This window comes from Lampris incognitus, chromosome 2, assembly GCF_029633865.1.
Source record: "Lampris incognitus isolate fLamInc1 chromosome 2, fLamInc1.hap2, whole genome shotgun sequence".
Taxonomy (NCBI): Eukaryota; Metazoa; Chordata; class Actinopteri; order Lampriformes; family Lampridae; genus Lampris; species Lampris incognitus.
Genome location: NC_079212.1, coordinates 108,955,355 through 108,976,621, shown reverse-complemented (window position 1 = coordinate 108,976,621; position 21,267 = coordinate 108,955,355). Strand labels below are relative to the sequence as shown.

Sequence of the window (21,267 nt, the reverse complement as noted above, 5' to 3'; positions counted from 1 at the left end):
TGGTAATAAGCAGCTTAAAATTTCCATGTGAATATGGCAGCGTGCAGAAATTGAGGCTTCCTAATGACACTGAACAGTTGGATATCTGACCGTTGAATTAGTGTTGATCTGTTTGTTGAGGGCAACAATGGGCCTCCAACAGGAGTAATCATAGTTTAGCTGAAATGGTGAGAGAGGTATTTGAAGTATGCCTAATGCCAGCCCACTTATTTTTTATCTTTTTGTCCCATTCATTGCATATGACAATGCAGTCCATCTGTATATGTACCGCAACATTGTGTGAGGAGATGCCCTCAGCATGCGTTTGATAATAATGAAAGGACAGGCATTGCTGAGACAGAAAGAGAGAAAGGTACCAATGAGAGCCCTCTACTATTGTGCAAATGCAAATAAGCTGAATATTTCGGAATGTGGAAACTTTGCCTAACTATGCAACAGATGTTCCTAACATGGATGGCTGGAGTCATCAAACCAAAAAATTAAGCACATGGGATGTGATACAACCAGAAATCTTGTTCATAAATAACTAACACATATTTCTAAAAAAAAAAAAAAAAAATCACAATCCTGTTATATGTGCAAATCTAACCAAACACGTTTTATGATATTGTGTGTTATCAGGCAAAATTTCACCTTGAGATCAGTTTTTCGCAGAAGTGTGTTACGATGTGTGTGTGTGTGTGTGTGTGTGTGTGTGTGAGGGAGACACTGGGGATAGCTCAACACACATCCAACATCTTGACAAATAGTTATAAAGCCTCCTTTGTAGTTTGCCACCTCACTGTTCCCACAGCAGCAGCTCCCAAATTACACTTGTAATTTTAGGGTGGACAGCAAGACTGTGGGAACCTTTGATAGAGACGAACATGAGAAACCATCAGTGACATTAACAAGGCTTAAAATAACCTCCGAAAAAAAACATGGTCTGGAACGAAATGATTTCTATAGATACCTTCAAGTTTGGCATTATTTCAACCAAAATCTAAGAGTAGCTTTAGAAACAGGAGAGACAGGAATCATGACAATATTCTTGGCAATATCCAAATCCACAACATGTAGTAAGATTACCTCTAGAATGTACAACGCCATTCTCCAGTCCTCAAGTTTGAGAACACACTGTATATAAAAGAGAAGTGGGGGAACGAGGGACATTTGAATATTTCAGAAGAGAGCTGGAGAAGACTGTGTCAAGCACAGTGGAATTCAGCTAGATCAACTACATAGCGGGAATTTTGTTGGGAAAATGTTGTAAGGTTTTTTGTTATGCCCCTGCAAAAACGACATCTGGGAAGCGGTGAAATATGTTGGAAGCTATGTGGGACAAATGACACCAATCATTCCCATATTTTTTTGGAATTGCCAGTTATTGTACCTTATTGGCAGGAAATCCATAAACATATTAATAATGTATTTGGAGTCAACATTCCTTTTAGATGTGATACTGTATACATGGATGACATCTCATTTTAAGGGTGGAATACCAATGATAAGAAACTGTTGCAAATACTTGTGGCAGCAAGCAAAAAGGCTGGCACGAGGAAGTGGCTAAAACCAGAGCCACCCACCATTGACGAATGGATAGAAATAATGTATGACATATACATTATGGAAAGGTTGTAACTTTCCCTTAAAGTCCAAAAAGAAAGATTTTATTGGGTCTGGACCAAGTGGACTGAATACATTAAGCCTATAAAATCAGATTTTAGCTGATTTGTTAGAATAAATGAGTGAGAATGTAATGTAACTTATATTATTTTATTACATCTAACAGCTTGCTCTTTATTCTTTCTTTTCCCCCCCTTCAACCCCTTGTAATATCCAAGGTGAAAGATTTCCATGTTCAAATGTAAACAATTAAACTTAAGGTTATAAAAGAAAACCCGTGGAAGAGCCAGGCAGTTAAATGATTACCAAACATGCTGTAAAACTTTTTGTTTTGAATGTACGTGATACTACCTGAGTCTCCTCGCAATGACGTGATGTGAAATGAATGCTTTTTCAAAATAAAAATAAAATAAAGAAACCATCAGTGATTTTAACAAGGCATAAAATAAGCTCATACACATCATAAACAAATGGTGGCGATAATAATTTAATATTGTCAAAAATGCATTACCAAACTAAATTCATAGTTTATCATCAAAACAGGCACATTATGAAGTTAGTAAATCAGCTGCATGTTTTAATAAGACAGGAGATTTAAAATAGAAAATTATTTTAAGAAAATACCATATTAGCTCCTTCTGCTCTTTTTTTCCAACTTCATAAAAACAGCCCATCATACAGTCCCAATTGAAATGGCCCAAGCCACAAACTGTGGATCCACACACTGTGGATCCACATAGCACTTAACCAGTGAAAATGGTGCGTTGAAATATTTCACAGACAGAAATATTTTAAAAACAGACAGTGAGCCATGTATCCTGATGCTAATGAATAAAAACATGGATCACATGGGAAATACAGTGTTTGTTAGTTTATGGCTCGGGCACTTCCTGTGTTACGCCTAAACCATTCCCCTGACAGATCAGCCTAGACCACATTAGCACTGCAAATCATTTTTTGTTCTCGTTTGTAAATTTGCATGTAGTATTAGATGGGTGGGATATATGTATGACACAGAATTACGTAAGTGTAGCCTTTCCCATCTAACACTCCAAGGAAGTTTAAAACAAAAAATAAGCATTATTTGCTAATGCTATTAGAAAGAGGATGCATGTCAGTCAAGCTGTCCAGTGTAATACAAGCATCATTTTGCCAGAGAAGAAAGTTTACGTGGATGAGATGCTTCACCGATACAACCACCAAGCTAGTCAGGACATAAGACTCATTTTGAAATGAGATTCCTCTCCTCCAAACAAACTTTTATGATAATGAGAGAATCACAAGCTAAATTACATTTCTCCTTTTTGCTAATGATTGAATGAGACTTTAATGTTTTTAACTTTGATACTAAAATAATTGTGTGTTCTCAATGATAGTAACACCCATTGTGTAGCACATTGCAAAAACTGCCAGAAACAAGTTTCATATTCACTCTAGTGTCTTTACACAAATATTTCTACCAAAGGGATGAGATCATTTTGCATTCAAAGGAGCTTCACCTTATTTCAGGCATTTTCCAGACACAAGCATCAATATCTGAAACCAAACGGGCACTTCTAAAATATCTGGTTTATATTGACACCTACTGACTTTTTTTATCTAGTTTAGCATGTACCATTTTCCCATTTATTATCTTTCCCACTTGGATATACATGTTAGTTAGCTTGTCTTCTGTGCTCAATGTAAGAAAGCCACCAAGTCAATTTCTCTCCATATGGAAACTTACTCAGAAGAAGCAAAAAACACAAACAACCAACAAACCAAATAAGTAACAAAAATAAAGACCGTGACTTGAATTCTGACTCTGACAAGTCCACAACCATCAAGACATTTCCGAAACAATGTGACGTGTTAGAAAACCAGCAATATAACCCTATCCCATTAGCAGATTGTTTGTTTTCTTAAAACAAAAACAAACAAAAAAACAAAACAAAACAACAACCTGAAATTTAACGCAGTACTAACATCATAATGTAACAATTTGTTTTAGACGCTGGAAACTAACTGTGACCTTGAGGCAAATTTGTAAATTGTGATATTGGGCTATGCAAATAAAATTAACTTGACCTGACTTGATCAAACCGGCATGTTAGGATGAAAAGTCCACTTAAGTGTGGCACTCTTCTTTGATTTCTCAAAAGGTTAGCATTAGTGGGGAAACAGCAGCAACTATTCTCCAGGACTTTCGTAGGTGTGAAAACACCATAAAACTAAATACACTGAGTTGTAAGCCACTTTGGATACTGTGTGGGGCCATGGAGGCCAGACTGTAGCACCACACACCCTCCTACCCTCAGTCAGTGTGACAAACCACTAAGCCTGCCAGAGCCACTAGGAGGCGCTGCGGGACCACCTTTTCATTTCAGAAAAATCACATTCTTATTCATGTCTAGGTTCAGTGCAAGCATATTTTAGAGTAAATGTGTATCAGTATGTATGTTTGTGTGAATGTGTGTGTGTGTGTGTGTGTGTGTGTTTGTGTTTGCAGGGGGAGGGCATGACCACACTTGGATGAAAATAAGATGATGATCTGTCTTAATTTCATCCCCGCCTCTTCAGCTGGAAAGAGATCTTATAAAGGGAGAAGCCTGGGCTTGGACAGGTCTACAGTACAGTCATTCCTCCTCATCCCATGTAGGGGTACTTCCATTCTTTGAGCGGGACGTGTGTCTGCTTGACTACCTGTGGTGACGTCCATCTCAGAACATAGTGTTGCCCGCCGGGTTTGTCATTGGTTCCTTGGTAGAGAGAAGGTCAATAATTTAGTTGTTGACATGCTGATCATTTGGAACAACAGACTGAATGCCATATAAAAGATGCAATTCTGCTGAACACTTTCACTGACTATGTTTACATGCAGTCAATAATCTGATTAAGGTGAATAAGTGAATTGAGTTCATAGTGTAATTGATGTGTTTGCAACAATGCAATCTCTTCAATATCGGAGTTTACAGGATTTGCTTGATAGTTGAATTATGGAGCAGTATTACATCATGTGCGGCCCCCCTTTCAATATTGTGTTTCGGACTTTTCGGAAAGTACCTCCGTTTCTGTTTTTCAACCCATCCGTAAACTTTAAGATATCAAGCGCTTTCTTTTTATGGTGCATGAATGTGGTTTCAGTCTCGCTCCAGGAATGTGGCTATTGACTGTTGTTCACGATGTGCTCTTTCATCTATCGTTTCGGGGTCAGATGGTGAATCGCTAACGTAATGGTGCATGCACACAACCAATTCTCCATAAGAATTTTGGTGTGCAAAGCACAGTAAATTGAATGATTGACAGAAAATCTAGCTCCATTAATCAAATTATACTTGCATTGATTGAGAATAACTTGATTATGATAGTCTGATTGAGGTGTTTACATGGCAGTTGCCGTCATCAAATTATTGCTTTTATCTGATTAAAATTTAATTATTATTTTTCCCCCCTTTCTCCCCAATTGTACTTGGCCAATTACCCTATTTTCCAAGCCGTCCCAGTCGCTGCTCCACCCACTCTGCCGATCCAGGAAGGGCTGCAGACTACCACATGCCTCTTCCAATACATGTGGAGTCGCCAGCTGCTTCTTTTCACCAGACAGTGAGGAGTTTTGCCAGGGAGACGTAGCATGTGGGAGGTTCACGCCATTCCCCCTAGTTCCTCCTGCCCCCTGAACAGGCACCCCGACCAACCAGAGGCGGTGCTAGTGCAGCGACCAGGACACATACCCACATACGGCTTCCCACCCGCAGACACGGCCAATTGTGTCTGTAGGGACACCCGACCAAGCTGGAGGCTACACAGGGATTCAACCGGGCGAGCCCCATGTTGGAAGGCAACGGAATAGACCACTACGCTACCCGGGTGCCCCTAAAATCAAAATTTTTAATTGCATGTAAACACATTGATTGAAATCTTGCAAGTGCATGCAATGTCAACAGCAGTGAATGTTGATTTCAAAGCTCCATATCAGTTATTTTTAGCTGCATGATCTACCACTCCAGCATGGATACAGTTAAAGAAATTCAATAATCTCAAGATACAATTCTGAGGAGAAAAAAAAAGTAGACATTTGTAATGACAGGTTGCAAAATGCATGCTTCCCTTGTCAAGGTTGGGAAATGCTAATGCACAGGTATATATAGATGCCAGTGCACAGTGATGAAAAGGTGTTCCTAGGTGACACAAAGCCTTACAGTGTGCACACCTCCAAAATCTCAACAGCATGTCGAGATTTTGGAGATTTTTGTCAGCACAGACTGGCTGAGTGGGGAGGGATCTCTGCTAACATGTCATACAAAACAATAGCAGACACAAAAAGGGGCTGATACAATATACACGCAGACACAAAACAGGACAAAAGATCAAACGACATAAAATAAAAATTGGATGCATACTGATGGTTTTCTCCACTCTATTCTGGTCTTTTGTTTACCTTCTGTATATCTGTTTGCTGATTTCTTCACCTGTTACTGTGTTGTGTAACTCAGTTTTGTAAACATATCATTGCTGCCAAAAGTTAAGTTCAAGTTTATAGGCAAACATCAACACAGACATTAGTGTAAATTAATCACACACAAACGCAAATGCACCAATGTACATCCATAAATATAGCATTAGTCTGAGAGCAAGCAAGCATTCTTACCTGAGGCCCTGGCGCCGCCAAATGGTTGCTGAGCGACAATGGAGCCGGTGGACTTGTCATTGACATAGTAATTCCCTGCAGCGTTTCTCAGGGCCTTAGCAGCCTCATCAACAACACTCCTGGAACAGGTAAATTATTGGTCATGATTTATGCAAAGTTTTCTCAGTTTCTTTGATAATGTTAAAGCAGGACTTCTCAAATTCCGGACTTTGGTCTACATCAGGATCAAATGGCAAGTCAATCTGGACCCAGCCTAGACCTTGTGTTATGAATACAATACGTTCTGAAGTGTAACATTTCCTAATTTGTGTGTTGTTGCTGTCAAGTTCACGCATTAACATTACATCGGAGAATTTGCTTTGGGGGTGTGTGAAGCTTTTATTGCACTTACAGTAATGTAATGAGTGTAGTTGTCGTCAACTCAAGTAAAGCTATCTTCACTTCACCTGGTTCAGTCTCTCCTGTGTGTGAGTGTGTGTGTGCTGCCTGTGGTTTACGTGGCTGCCATGCCAGGCTACATTCAAATGTCATCTATTAACTTTACTGAGCATGCTGGTTGCCGGTGTACCTTTATCTCTATTGTTGATTAATGATGCTGTTGCGACTGTCAGCTGTGTGTGTGTGTGTGTGTGTGTGTGTGTGTGTGTGTGTGTGTGTGTGTGTGTGTGTGTCCTTTGTGCCATGCTACGCGATGCTGTTAATGTTTGTCTTGGAGCCCGCCTGTCAAGGGTGTCTCCCTGCCTGCTGCCCAATGACTGCTGGGATAGGCGCCAGCATCCCCGCGACCCTGAGAGCAGGATAAGCGGTTTGGATAACGGATGGATGGATGGATGTATAAGCCTTGTATGATTAAACTGTGGCCCATTCAATCAAGTATAGTTGTAATGGCCTATTTTGGTTAACATATTCATTTCAGAACCTATTAAGTATGATTGGTCTTGGTCAGGCTCGGCCCACCTTATTTTCTCTGAGCCCACCCACACTGACTTCTGCCTACGCCGTTGTTGGGTACATGACTTACTTGTCTTGGGCAAACACTGCTCCAGTCAGGGCATAGGGAGATGTGTTGTCTATCAGCTGTAGTACTTCTTTGTAGTTCTTCTCTGGGTAAACATAGACTGTCAGAACAGGCCCGAAGATTTCCTAGAGAAAAACAAATAATGTACCAAGTCACAAATGTGACTCACAATTTCTCAAGCCAAATGAAATGAATGAAACCCACCTTATTTGTCATTGTATTCTTACAGTGAATTGTATTCTTACAATGAATTTGTTCTCTGCATTTAACCCATCCTATTGTATAGGAGCAGTGGGCAGCTGAAGCACCCAGGGACCAACTCCAGTTCTTCTTTCCATTGCCATTCACAATTGCAAATTTACACAACCAGAGGAAGGACTATTGAGTCTGTTTCTTATCTATGTGTGTGTGTGTGTGTGTGTGTGTGTGTGTGTGCCTTGCGTTTATAAGATCCACTGTCCACTGAACTGCAAATATTTGCATTCTGTGAGTTCAAATAGATAAAATTCCTTTGAGACACTACAAATAGATACATTTTAAATTTCCATTTTCGGTTTTGTAAAAGCCAAAACTGACATTTTGCATTTACCAGTAAAATGGGAATCACTTGCATGACACAAACTGGCTTTGTTCTCAGCTGGTGATTCAAAGCGTGAAATGGGGATTAAGTCAGGTTAGTTAACCAAACACCGATGAAAAAATGTTACAAGCCTCATTTCAAGAGCTTATTTTGGTCATCCAAGCATTTGACCAGATTCTCAGAGGGAACAAGGCCATTGGAATTGAATTAACTTTCATATCTGTGGCTTCCCTTTGGTGCAACACTTCACATGCTGCCATAAATATGTAAAGACTCGGACATGAAGAAAAAAAAAAACAACAAAAAAGACATGGTGAAACATTCCTATGACAGAATATAACAAATAAACCACATCTAAACTATTGTAACGTGCATGGATAAGTAGACACGCTGGCCACTGGCTGGCAGGTCTGACCCTTTAGTCGAGCGGTTAGCGATGTCTCCTATGGTGCGGGCGATACGGGTTCACTTCCCGGCCGCGGCAGTTCCTGTGGTTGCGTTGTCCCCTGAATTCGCTACACTATTTTGCCCTTACGTAGACATGATTGCTAGCTTGGCAGATATCTAAACAGGTTCCTTAATAAACATCCCGGAGGCAGCAGGTAAATTTAAGATGTTTACTGTCAGAAGCACTGTGAAACTGAAATACAAAAATAAAAATTCGCAATTATAATGTGTTTCCCTCTTGTTCTCAACACTAAGTCATCATTAGCTATTACAGTTAACTAGCGATTAGCATGAATGCTAAGTTAACATTGGAAATCACACAGACAAGCTAGCGCGATTAGCATGGCCATGGTATAACTTTTTTACGCTAACGTAAAAGTGCTACGATATATAAAGCAGCACATACAACACAGTGGAGATGTTTCCATATATCGTAAAAGTATGGAGATGAGACCCTTTCATACAGGACAGGTACCAGAAATTACTGTGACCCCCAACTGCACCCCAAAAAATTCCAACTTAAACAGTGACTCTACCTCATTCATGATAGTAGCCTGTGGGTCTTTTGTCTCAATGATGGTGGGCTCAACAAAGTAGCCTTTCTTGTCATCATAGTTTCCCCCAGCGATGATGGTCAAGTTAGGGGAGGACTTGGCATGATCCAGCCATTTCTTAATTCGTGCAAAAGACTATAGGGGTAAAGGACAGGTTTACATTCAGTCAAATCCTTTTCTATTTGCCAAATATCACACAATAGCTAAAATATATTCACTGCCACTTTTCGGAAAATTAATCAACAAACTTTTTCACGGTCAAGAAAGATCATGACATAGATCTGTCATCTATAAATAATGCACTGTACCTTGTCATCTATCACAGCTGACAAAAAAGTGCTTAAGTCTTCCACGGGCTGAGAAAACAGAGAGGAGGAGAACAACATATCAAGATAACCAAGTAAAATATACACCCTGACAGAAATATGTCATCCCTCATTATTATTATGATGAGAACATCAACATTGTTTTTCCGATCGATCCACCTCAAGCATCCATTTTGAAGGTAAGGGAGATCATTCTTAAATCACTCTTAAAATAATTGACATCATTTTCAGTTACAACACTTCTCCTACTAAACAGTACCACAACATACTGTGTTCATACACCGACAAATCGGCAGCTCAGATGCAACAAGTTCTCAACTTACATCTCCCAGTTTGATCTGTTTGTGGATGGCCAAGAGCCCTTGCTTGATCTCGGGCCACATGGTGTCTGGTACATACATCCTGGAGCAGGCTGAGCACTTCTGTCCTCCGTACTCAAATGCTGAGCGAATGGTACCGGTCACCACACTGTGAACGTCCGCAGACTTGTGAACAAAGTGGAAGTTCTTCCCACCGCATTCTGAAAAACAGCAGAAGACATGTTTATCGGGAAACAAAAACAGCATGAATGAAAACATCCCAGATGGAACATTACTACAAATGCAGGGCAAAAACTGTACCCAACATGAGTATGAATGTTATGGGGTTTAATATGCGGATCTACCTGTTCCTTTGTGTTGTATCTGAGTGCTGTGCGGTGTTTAAGTGTGCTGTGTTTTAGACTCTATTCTTCATGTTCTGTGTAACATGCACTGGCTGTTCTTAGGGCAAAAAAAACAAAAACCAATGCATCTTAGCAATTAACAAAAGATATGAGCGGTACTTATGGCCTCACAATGGACGACTCATACCAACACAATGAATCTAATTCCTTGCATGCTTGTATGGTATAATGTTTCAACCCAATGTGGGACTTCTTTTTCATTGTCTGGCAACAGTACGGCGACACCTACTGGAAACAGCAGCATCAGACGTATAAATCTTGCAAAGCCTGATGGGACCTAGAACTAGTTAGCAGGGTATAATTTTTCCTTTATAAAGGATATTTTTCGACATCTCTCCTGCCCTGTTTTCTGTACATGAAATAGGAGTAGCATATCTTGAGGATGTCGGTGTTGCCCACCTCCTCCTACCCTGGGGAAATTCCTGTAGATATCCAGATTCTGGGCTACCTGTTTCCATAGACGCTTAAAGGTCCTGGAGAAAAGAAAAGATAAGAAAATGAGAGCACTTATATGACAGAATGTGAATGACACAAGACTCTGCCTGCATTATAATGGGGGAGTGTAAAATTTGGTTAGATGCAAAAAGTGTAAGTAAAGCAACAATGCATTTTGCAAAACCTATAAACTTAAAACTGGGTGTCAAACAAGTTGAATCAGTTCATTTGGATACAACGTTTATTGACAGAGTTCTGTCTGCAGCTAATTACTGGGCCTATCAGCCTAAAATTTATGTGCAGTTACAGTTATGACTCTATGATCATACTCAATTTCCCCTTGGGAATAAATAAAGTATTCTGATTCTGATGATCATAGACCTCTCATGGTTGTGGCAATCAAAACCTTTGAAAATCCTGTTTCATACCACAGTTGAGTGCTAACTCCTCAGCTGGTTTTTCGCATAAGTCCGAGCACTGGAGAAGGGAAAATACACAGGCATCCATCCATCCATCCATCCATTATCTTAACCGCGTATCCTGCTCTCAGGGTTGCAGTGATGCTGGAGCCTATTCCAGCAGTCATTGGGCGGCAGGCGGGGAGAAACCCTGGACAGGCCGCTGGGCCATCACAGGGCCGACACTCTCTCTCTCTCACACACACACACACACACACACACACACACACACACACACACACACACACACACACACACACACACACATATGCACAAATGCACATGCACTAACACAAACGCACACCCATTCATTCCTAGGGACAATTTAGTACAGCCAATTCACCTGACTTACATGTCTTTTGACTGTGGGAGGAAACCGGAGCGCCTGGAGGAAACCCACGCAGACACCGGGAGAACATGCAAACTCCACACACAGGACGACCTGGGATGACCCACCAAGGTTGGATTACCCCGGGGCTCAAACCCAGGACCCTCTTGCTGTGGGGCAACCGCGCTAACCACTGCGCCACCGTGCTGCCCAATACACAGGCAGTGGCTCCGTATTTCCCTTCTCCAGTAGGTGAAAAAAGGGGTGGTTTGTCACGAAGTCCAAGCACCGGAGAAGGGGAGATACACCTGGCGGGGATCTGCAGTCTACTGAGTGCACTCTTCTTGTTTTGTCAGTTTTTTTATGGTGCAACTCTCAATTTGCAACAAAACTTTTAAAAAGGAAAAAAAACCATACGGGACACTGCCGGTGAAATTGATGCCCGCTAGGTGCTCAGAGGAGGTGATGGTGTCTCCGAACACTGGTCCATCAGCTGGAACAAACTGGATGATGTTAGGGGGCAGGCCACATTCCCGTAGGATTTTATAAACAGCATAGCTCGCAGACATGGCTGTGTCACTAGGCTTCCACAGTACTACATTACCCTAAAAACAGAAGAAGAGGCACCGGAAATGTAAAAAGAGAAAACCTAATTGGACAGAAAATGCAGTGCAAATCTGGCTAAGTTAAGACACACTTTAGCTAAGATTTAACACACACTTGGGAAGTTAGCCCATAGAAAGAATAGAGATGAGCTGCCAATACAAGTGTGACTTTTATAAAAGGTATTATAGGTAACAAAATAATAAAATTGTTACAAGAAAAAAACAGTTGATTCCTGAAATAAACTTCAGTCACGAGAGGGAGATGTGCAGTGGACAAAGTAGAGTTGGCTAGTTGAAATTATGGAGTTTGTGAAAACAGAGACATAGACTATGCAAGAGGAAGTACAACCCAACACACAAAAGCGCCTCAATTTATTTTGTATGCAATCAATAAAGACACAATATCAATATCAATGCATGTATATGCTTACCATCAGAGCTGGAGTACCAGCCAGATTTCCACCTATAGCAGTGAAGTTAAAAGGGGCGACAGCTGCCACAAAACCCTGAATGGAAAAGATATATGAGTAGATAATGTTAGCGACATTTGTTTTTGTTTTTCTCCAAAAGTTATATATCCACTTGAAAAAAAACAATAAACCAACCTAACATCTTTAAAATTGACCTATTATGTTAAAGCATATTCTTTGCCATGTGCTAAAGGTGAGATGATCTCACCTCGAGGCCCCGGTAGAGCATAGTGTTGGTGCTGCCATCGCTGTCTAGTGGCTGCTGCTCCTCCAGTTCAATGGCATGTTTGGCGTTGAACCTAAAGAAGTCAATCAGCTCTGCAGCTGCATCAATCTCAGCCTGGATCACAGTTTTACCCTGAAAGAAAAGGAAAATAAAAGATACGAGAAAGAGAAAACGTTATTTCAAAAACATGATGGACAAAAGACTCCTAACACAAATTTCTGCCAATTTAACACCGAGGCAACAAGAGATTACAGAATAGCTGAGTTTTTTTTATATAATCCCAAAAAAATCCGATTTACTCCATATAGTATTCACATTGTATTACGTTGCATTCGATATCTTTTGGTTGTTGTTTGACTCAACTGACAAGGCAATGGAAAGTGATTACTTTCCAAAATTTCTTTATTTTTCCCCTTTTGAAATCCCTCTCAAATCCTTGTATGGAACATGCACAGGCATGGCATGACCATAAACTAGCCACAGCAATTTGCTTATGAAACTTTGGTTTCGGTCGTTACGCCATTGTATTGTTTATAAGGGTGGAGATACCAGCAGTCAGTTGAGACTCAAGAGGTCACTTAAATGAGTGATGAAACATTTCTGTCAATTAACGTTGTGTCCAAGATGAACTGATTCAACTTTCTGTGATTTTCTTCCCTGGATTATTGAGCATGCATAAAGACACTTCTACAAGCTTGGTCTGACATAACTACTTGTTAGTTACACTAGCTTTGCTTCATCTTCATAATCGCCACTGCCTGCTTTATTTTTTTACGCATTTGGCTGGGACGAAGATATACTAGATATATCTGTCCACAGCTGGCCCCATCAGCCTACAAATTTTTGTCCACAGTTATGACTGTATGATGAAGAACCTCTCTGGATTGTGGTGATTAAAAAAAACCTTTGAAAAATGTTTGTTCTCACTCCCACTCCTCCCTCTTTTCATTCACTCTCTAGCTCGCTCAACCAACGCTGCTATCTGTCGCTGTGATCTCAGTCAACTGTACGCATGCGTGACTCACATCTACAGTTGACTCAGATTGGGCAGCGACATGATCAAATGTTATTAAGGGAATTTTGATAATCCAAAAAATGCAAAAGTTATAAAGGAACAAATTCATCTAGGTTGCAGTCCAACCAGGAAGTGTTGTATATTCTTTTCGCTGCCCGATCTGAGCCAACCGTAGATGTGAGTCGCACATGTGTGAGTGTAAAGTTTACAAAGCTTTATTATATTATGAAAATAAAGACAGGGTTAGACTAAAATGGTCGCATAGCAAACCTTTTCTTTCTGGAAAGTGCAAGTTCATATTAGACTTGGTCTCTTGTGTGAGGGTTTACCTAGGATGCTGTACATCCACAGTCTGACAGGCAAAACATTTTTATTAGGTTTTTTTTTTAGCTTGAGCGCTGCATATTAAATACTCCCCCCCCACCCACCCCCCATATTTCCCATTCAGTCGATTTAGGTGCTGCATAAAAGTCTTACAATAGCAGGAAAAACTTTTTTCTGCCCACGTGTGTGTATGCCGCTGCTAATCTGGCATAGTACTGGGCCTGTCAGCCTAATAATTTTTGTGCACAGTTATGACTGTATGATCAAAGATCTCTCATGGTTGCGGTGATTCAAAACCTTTGAAAAACCTGTTTTATAGCACAACTGAGTGCTAACTGGTTTTCGCTGAAGGGGAGATACACCTGGTGGAGGTCTCAACTCTACTGAGTAGACTCTACTATTTTTTTCCTGGGAAAGCCCTACACAACATTAATGATAAAAATGAACAACTAAAAAAGCGTAAATGACTTGGATATTCACGGATTAGATTTCATCTAGGCACATCAGCTATTAAAAGTATGACTATGTAGTATATATATTCAGGATTGTAGCTTTAACAAGGCATATTGACTGGGAACATATTTTTGCTCACAGTAGTGGCAGAGGAAGATACTGAAGAAGGGATAATAATCACTCACTTCACCTGCAAACATATTGTCCCTGCTGGTTGATCAATTTGGACCATAGACTCTCATTTAAAAGGCCTACTTCTCAAATATTCAGGTTAAGGCCACTAAAACCAAAGAGTATAACTTTACCTGTCCGATCATGGTCTTGGCTAGGATCTCAGCTCTCTTTGGTCCGCTGATAACGTCGGCTGCCTTGAAGAGGATCTGGGCTCTGTCCTGGACAGGCTTCAAGTCCCATTCTCTCCGAGCCGCTACAGATGCCAAGATGGCTTTGTTGAGCAACTCCTATATTTTAGACATTGGAAAAAAGGAAGAAAAAAAAAAACATCACTTAAAAGGGTATACACACCAACATCAATGAAAACAATATAAAATGCCTGCCAATGACTCTACTAAATCAAAATTCAGCTTTCTAAACAAGCTATGATAGTTTTTTTATGCTCCAGTGTAGGAATTTATTTTTTCTCTTATTAAGGTTTCTTACGAATTAAAAACAGTGTCTTGGTTTACTAAGCCTTTAAAAATTCAGTGTTGAATACAGTGTAGGAAATGAAGGAGTACTGCTTGATTACTTCGTTAGAATAATATTTTGGAGTTTTCATGAGAATATCGAGGACTGAGAAGCTTTTGTGAAGAATGCAATTTGTTTTTTCTTTCAAATATCACCTAATTTAGCAACCAAGACAACAGAAATATACTTCTTAATAAAAAACAACAACAACAAAATAAATTACCTTATCAGCATAGCAGAACTTGGCCACTTTATGCGAATGATTGAAGGGCTTTGAATAGAAAAAGAAAGCACAAGTCAATAAAAGCTATAAGTTTGCAAAGGTGGCTTATGAATGCTATCAAGAGGGTAATGATAGCCAAACTAGCAAATGGGCGTCCTAGTGGCTAAAACAGTTATAAGTGGACTCAGGTGTAAAAGATCCATCCTTAGTTTTAAAGAGCTCTGCTGTATGTCATGCTCTCTCCAGACTTTGTGCCCTCACTTTTTACGGTTCTGTCAGATAAAGGCCAAAACAGCCAAGAGAAATTTACGGGAAAAAAATTACAGTTGTTGCATTCAGCACATAGGTCTCTGAAGAGGCTGAAGTGCTGCTCATCAGAGACATGGAGAACAACACAAGGTAATGAAAGAACTTAAAGAGTGACTAAATAAATACACAACATACAACCATGACAGGGTCTGAAAGAGGTCATTAATCTCTGTCTGGAGATAATGATGAACAGCAAACAACAAGGATTACAGAATATGATAAATTGGGATTGAAAACTTTTGAATATACTGAGCATTAATCACAAGATATGGAAAATGATATCGATCCGGAAAATAATTTCTTCAATAATATAAACTACAACTGCTGTTATTACACAGATGATCAGTTTAACATGAAAGTTAAGTCTGATCACAAAATATAAATCATCCACTTTCACAGCAGTAGCCTATATGCTAAACTTCCAAAACTTCAAAGAATGTTTAAGCCAATTCAAGAAACCATTCAATATAATAGCTATATCAAGAGACTTGACGGAAGGGCATGGACTTCGAGTTCAACAGATACAAGTTTACTTATATGAACAGGAAAAACAAGAATGGAGAAGGTGTGGCATTGTACATGGATAAAAGCTTCAATTCTAAGGTGGTAGAAAGTAAGACAACAGTGGTTGATGATGTGCTACAATGCATTACAATAGAAATCTGGGAAAAAGAAAAATGTAATTGTGAGGCGTATATATAGAGCACCGGGATCTAATATTGAAATATTCAAGGATTGGATGGAAGAAATGTTTGCTAAAACAATTCAAAAGGCTATGTTCATTTGTAGGGACTTCAGTACAGATCTGTTAAACCCAAATAAACATAAATGCAATATACAGCATGAGCTTATATCCAAAATCCCTACACCTAGCAGAATTGTCATACTGTGCCACGCTTACAGATAATATATTCACAAATGTTATGGAAGACAATACAGAGAGTGGGCTATTGATAAATAACATTGGTGACCATTTACCAGTTTTTGCAGTCTATGACAGTAACTACAAAAAGGAAAAGGATGCCAGTAGTTTGAAATACAAGCGAGTAAGGACAAACAAATCCAAGAATGCATTTAGAAATGACAGAGTGATGAGTATGGGGCTGGAAATGCCCCGCAAGTTGGGTGTGAGATGGAAGAGAAAGAAGAATTCTGGAGTGAGTTAGATGAAGTGGTGGAGAGTGTAACCAAGGAAGAGAGAGTGGTGACTGGAGCAGACTTCAATGGGCATGTTGATGAAGGGAACAGAGATGATGAGGAGGTGATGAGCAGGTATGGTGTCAAGGAAAGGAATGTGGAAGGACAGATGATGGTTGATTTTGTGAAAAGGATGGAAATGGCTGTGGTGACTACATATTTCAAGAAGAGGGAGGAACACAGGGTGATGTGTAAGAGTGGAGGAAGATGCACACAGGTGGACTATATCTTATGTTATATAAGATATAATCTTATACAATATAAGATAAAGTTATTGCTGTCTCCAATCCCTTTTAGATCACACCTCCTACAGGTATGATCTGAAAGGGATTGGAGGCTGCAAGGTGGTGACAGGGGAGAATGTAGCGAGGCAGCATCGGATGGTGGTCTGTAGGATGACTTTGGAGATCAAGAAGAGGAAGAGAGTGAAGGCAGAGCCAAGGATCAAATGGTGGAAGTTGAAGAAGGAAGACTGTTGTGTGGAGTTCAGGGAGAAGTAAGACAGGCACTGGGTGGTAGTGAAAACTTGCCAGATAGCTGGGCAACTACTGCAGAAATAGTGAGGGAGATAGCTAGGAAGGTACTTGGTGTGTCATCAGGACAGAGGAAGGAAGACTTGGTGGTGGTCTGATGAAGTACAGCAAAGTATACAGAGGAAGAGTTTGGCAAAGAAGAAGTGGGATAGTCATAGAGATGAAGAAAATAGACAGAAGTACAAGGAGATGCGGCATAAAGCAAGAGTGGTGGCGAAGGCAAAGGAAAAGGTGTATGGTGAGTTGTATGAGAGGCTGGAAACTAAGAAAGGAGAAAAGGACTTGTACCGATTGGCTAGATAGAGAGACCGAGCTAGGAAGGATGTACAGCAGGTTAGGGTGATGAAGGATAGAGATGGAAATGTGCTGACAAGTGAGGACAGTGTGTTGAGAAGGTGGAAGAAGTAGTTTGTAGGACTGATGAATTAAGAAAATGAGAGAGAGAGAGAGAGAGAAGGTTAGATGATGTGGGGATAGTGAATCTGGAAGTGCAGTGGATTAGCAAGGAGGAAGTGAGCGCAGCTATGAAGAGGATGAAGAGTGGTCCAGATGACATACTACCTATAGAGGCATGGAGGTGTTTAGGAGAGATGACAGTGAAGTTTTTAACTAAATTGTTTAACACAATCTTGGAAAGTGAAAGGATGCCTGAGGAGTGGAGAAGAAGCATACTGGTACCGAGGTATAAAGATGATCAGCCACAGCATGAAGATATGGGAAAGAGAAGTGGAAGCTGGGTTAAGAGGAGAGGTGATGATTAGCGATGACAGGGTGCCAAGAGAGGAGGTATGGTATTGCATGAGGAAGTTGGGAGTGGCAGAGAAGTATGTAAGAGTGGTGCAGGATATGTATGAGGGAGGTATGACAGTGGTGAGGTGTGTGGTTGGAATGACAGATGGGTTCAAGGTGGAGGTGGGATTACATCAAGGATCGGCTTTGAGTGCTTTCTTGTTTGCAATGGTGATGGATAGGTTGACGGACGAGATCAGGCTGGAGTCTCCTTGGACTATGATGTTCGCAGATGACATTGTGATCTGTAGCAAAAGTAGGGAGCAGGTTGAGGAAAGCTGGGAGAGGTGAATGTATGCACTGGAGAGAAGAGGAATGAGTCAGTAGGCGCAAGATGGAGTACATGTGCGTTAATGAGAGGGAGGACAGTGGGACGGTAGAGGTGATGAAGGTGTATGAGTTTAAATACTTGGGGTCAACTGTTCAAAGTAATGGGAATTACAGAAGAGAGGTGAAGAAGAGAGTGCAGGCAGGGTGGAGTGGGTGGAGAAGAGTGTCAGGAGTGATTTGCAACTGAAGGGTACCAGCAAGAAAGAGTTAAAGGGAAGGTTTACAAGATGGCAGTGAGACCAGCTATGTTGTATGGTTTGGAGACAGTGGCACTGATGAAAAGACAGGAGGCGGAGCTGGAGGTGGCAGAGTTGAAGATGCTAAGATTTTCATTGGGAGTGACAAAGGACAGGATTAGGAACGAGTATATTAGAGAGACAATTCAGGTGGGATGGTTTGGAGACAAATCAAGATAGGGAAGACTGATATGGTTTGGACATATGTGGAGGATAGATGCTGGATATATTGGGAGAAGGATGCTGAATATGGAGCTGCCAGGCAAGAGGAAAAGAGAAAGACCAAAAAGGAGGTTTATGGATGTGGACATGCAGGTGGCTGGCATGACAGAGAGAAGATGCAGAGGACAGGAAGAGATGGAAACGGATGATCCGCTGTGGTGACCCCTAACAGGAGCAGCCAAAACTAGTAGTAGTAGTAGTAGTGGTAGTAAGTAGTAGTGGTTATATTTGTACATGTTATGTTTGTTCAGATTACAAAATGCTCTGCAGACTTCACTCACTGATAACTGGTATCTGATGTCTTTGGTCCAAACTTGTTCATCTCCAATGACACAAGGAATCTCCTCTGTCTTCCCCTTTAAATCACCCAAGGCCTGAGAAATAGAAAACACTTAGCTAGAGCTGTTTAAATATGTGATGACCATCTAGACATATACAGGTGACACTTCTCTTACAAAACACTTAGCTAGCTAGAGCTGTTTAAATATGTGATGACCATCTAGACACACATCTTTTCTCAAGAATGGTGTGTATTTAATGTTTTGCATGAAGTATTAAGAGACTTTTAATTGTGTTATAACAGGTATTACCTTCAGAAGTTCTTTCCTCTCTGTGCTGCCCTCCTTGAATCCTAAAATGGGCTCATTCTTTACTTCAACAGCCGCACATGGGAAGGTTTTAAATCTTGAAACACAAACACACAGAAAACAAAGCATACATTTTATGCTACTCTAAAGCCATACCCATTTAATAAGATAATAAAGCCGCCAGTCAGCATGTACTTCCATGAATTTCCATTTCTTTTTGTTCAGAGCTGATCTCCACTCACTCTATAGTCTGTGCCAGTAGTTCAGATTTGCAGATGTCTTTGACCTCAATAACATTTTAACTAGTCATGAAAATCTTGGTCAAGGTGGAGAGGCTTGGACTCTTTTAATGAATAGACAGGAGCCCCTGTGGTCTGTTTTAGCTGGTATCTTTTAAGTGCTGCCCTAGTAATTTGGTAAACAGCTGAGCTAGCCTCACTATGTGATTTGGCCCAGTTAGTCACCCGCAGTATTATATGATACCTTTTAGCAAAAAGTACCATGTAAGGCAGTGATATACAGCAAAGTTAAATTTTGAGAGTGTATATTATCACTTAAATCTACTTTTACATTTAATTAGTCTTTAATATACTTGATATAATATACGTGGTATAATGGACATGGCTCTGGGCACTAACACTTGGTGGTGGTGGTGCCCATCCAAAAAAAGGCATCAACCCTAGGTACTTTGGACAAGTGTCCACCAAATCCAATGTCATCTGATACCATGTGTGTGCTGTTGAAGTGTCCTTGAGCAAGACAATGCAATTTATTACAAGCCCATCTGATAAATTTCAATAATGTAAACATTACATTAATCATGTAAACATTTGCTTTCAAAACACTGAAAAGAACCCTGAAAAATGTACTGGCCAGGCAGTTTCTTCAGCGCTTAAATTGTGCCATCCTGAGTAAATCTCCTATATTTACTTTGGCTAATCTTACCTGAAAATTAAACTAAACCTCTGGTGCCCTCCCACCTTTCATATATGATTAACAGCTCCAGTCTACACTCTCTCAGCTGAAGGTCATGGGTGCAATAGGGGGTGGTCTGGGTTCAGACAGCTGGACAAATGGCAGACAAGCACACCCATAACAAGTTTCCTGAAAACATTCAACTATCTATGAACATTCAATACATCTGGTCTTCATTCCAGTGCCTATGGCCTTTCTACACTGTCCTTGTGTTTTTCTGTCATGGTCACCAACAGAGGAAGACAAACATCTGGGAAACTCAAGTCATTTGACCTTTGTTTTTACAAGTGTGATGGCCGTAGCCATGCAGAGAAAGAGTGAAAGGGTTAATTGGAGTCTTACATTTCTCGTTATAATTTTTACATAAACTTGTCTGATGAATCCACATGCGGTTGTTACTTTCATTGCACCTCATACCGCAAGATCACTTCCGTGAACTGTTGCATTACAAGACATTGTGTACTGCCATCATGAAAATATGAATAAATTGGCTGTTGAGAGGACTTGGAGCAAATCCGTCTTTGTACTGCCGCACGTTGAATGAGCTCACCCAATGGATTGGGTATCTTTAAACATTAGTTACATAACACATTAGTTAATGACACCAATGCGCTCCCGATTTGACAACCTGATTGCACTTAAACACGACCGCTGTATATCTGCAAGTAAGGGGAAGTAGACTACCTTCCTCCGGTCTTAACAATAATCCCTAAATCAATACTATTGTAAATGACATTAAGTCATGAAGCCAATGCAAAAGCGAAGGAGTCTCGTGTACGCTCATGTGAAGCCAGAGTACCTACCCCCTCCACGACTGACAGACAGCCGATCTTATACGCAGCATATTTCACCAGATGGTTGCTGAGAGAAATCAACACCAAAATATTTGAAGGCAACCGCTGAGAACGCTAGATATATTAACAATTAACGCATTTATCAGTAACTAGTAAGACACATGGACTCTATTGGACAGCTCGGGGAGGA

At 40.5% G+C, this 21,267-nt stretch overlaps 1 protein-coding gene across 1 annotated transcript; it reads right to left on the bottom strand.

The window, feature by feature from the left end:
* Positions 1–1,839: 1,839 nt before the first annotated feature.
* On the bottom strand, positions 1,840–21,267 carry aldh4a1 (aldehyde dehydrogenase 4 family, member A1). The gene is made up of 15 exons (XM_056273991.1): positions 21,087–21,267; positions 19,312–19,405; positions 19,003–19,095; positions 15,106–15,153; positions 14,501–14,656; positions 12,386–12,535; positions 12,139–12,213; positions 11,520–11,707; positions 10,281–10,354; positions 9,481–9,677; positions 9,140–9,187; positions 8,814–8,966; positions 7,254–7,375; positions 6,233–6,351; positions 1,840–4,343 (listed from the first exon to the last, which is right to left on the bottom strand). The coding sequence occupies exons 1-15, from the start codon at positions 21,125–21,127 to the stop codon at positions 4,231–4,233; spliced, it is 1,671 nt and encodes a 556-aa protein (XP_056129966.1). The 5' UTR covers positions 21,128–21,267; the 3' UTR covers positions 1,840–4,230.

What these genes read in the sequence shown, in the direction of transcription:
- aldh4a1 (XM_056273991.1), bottom strand. Translation starts at nt 21,127, where the DNA reads ATGCTGCGTATAAGATCGGCTGTCTGTCAGTCGTGGAGGGG. An exon ending in AGTTCTGCTATGCTGATAAG is followed by an intron (nt 14,657 to 15,105) that starts GTAATTTATTTT and finishes TCTAAAATATAG; the next exon opens with GAGTTGCTCAACAAAGCCAT. An exon ending in TGGCGGCGCCAGGGCCTCAG is followed by an intron (nt 4,344 to 6,232) that starts GTAAGAATGCTT and finishes CTCTCTACCAAG; the next exon opens with GAACCAATGACAAACCCGGC.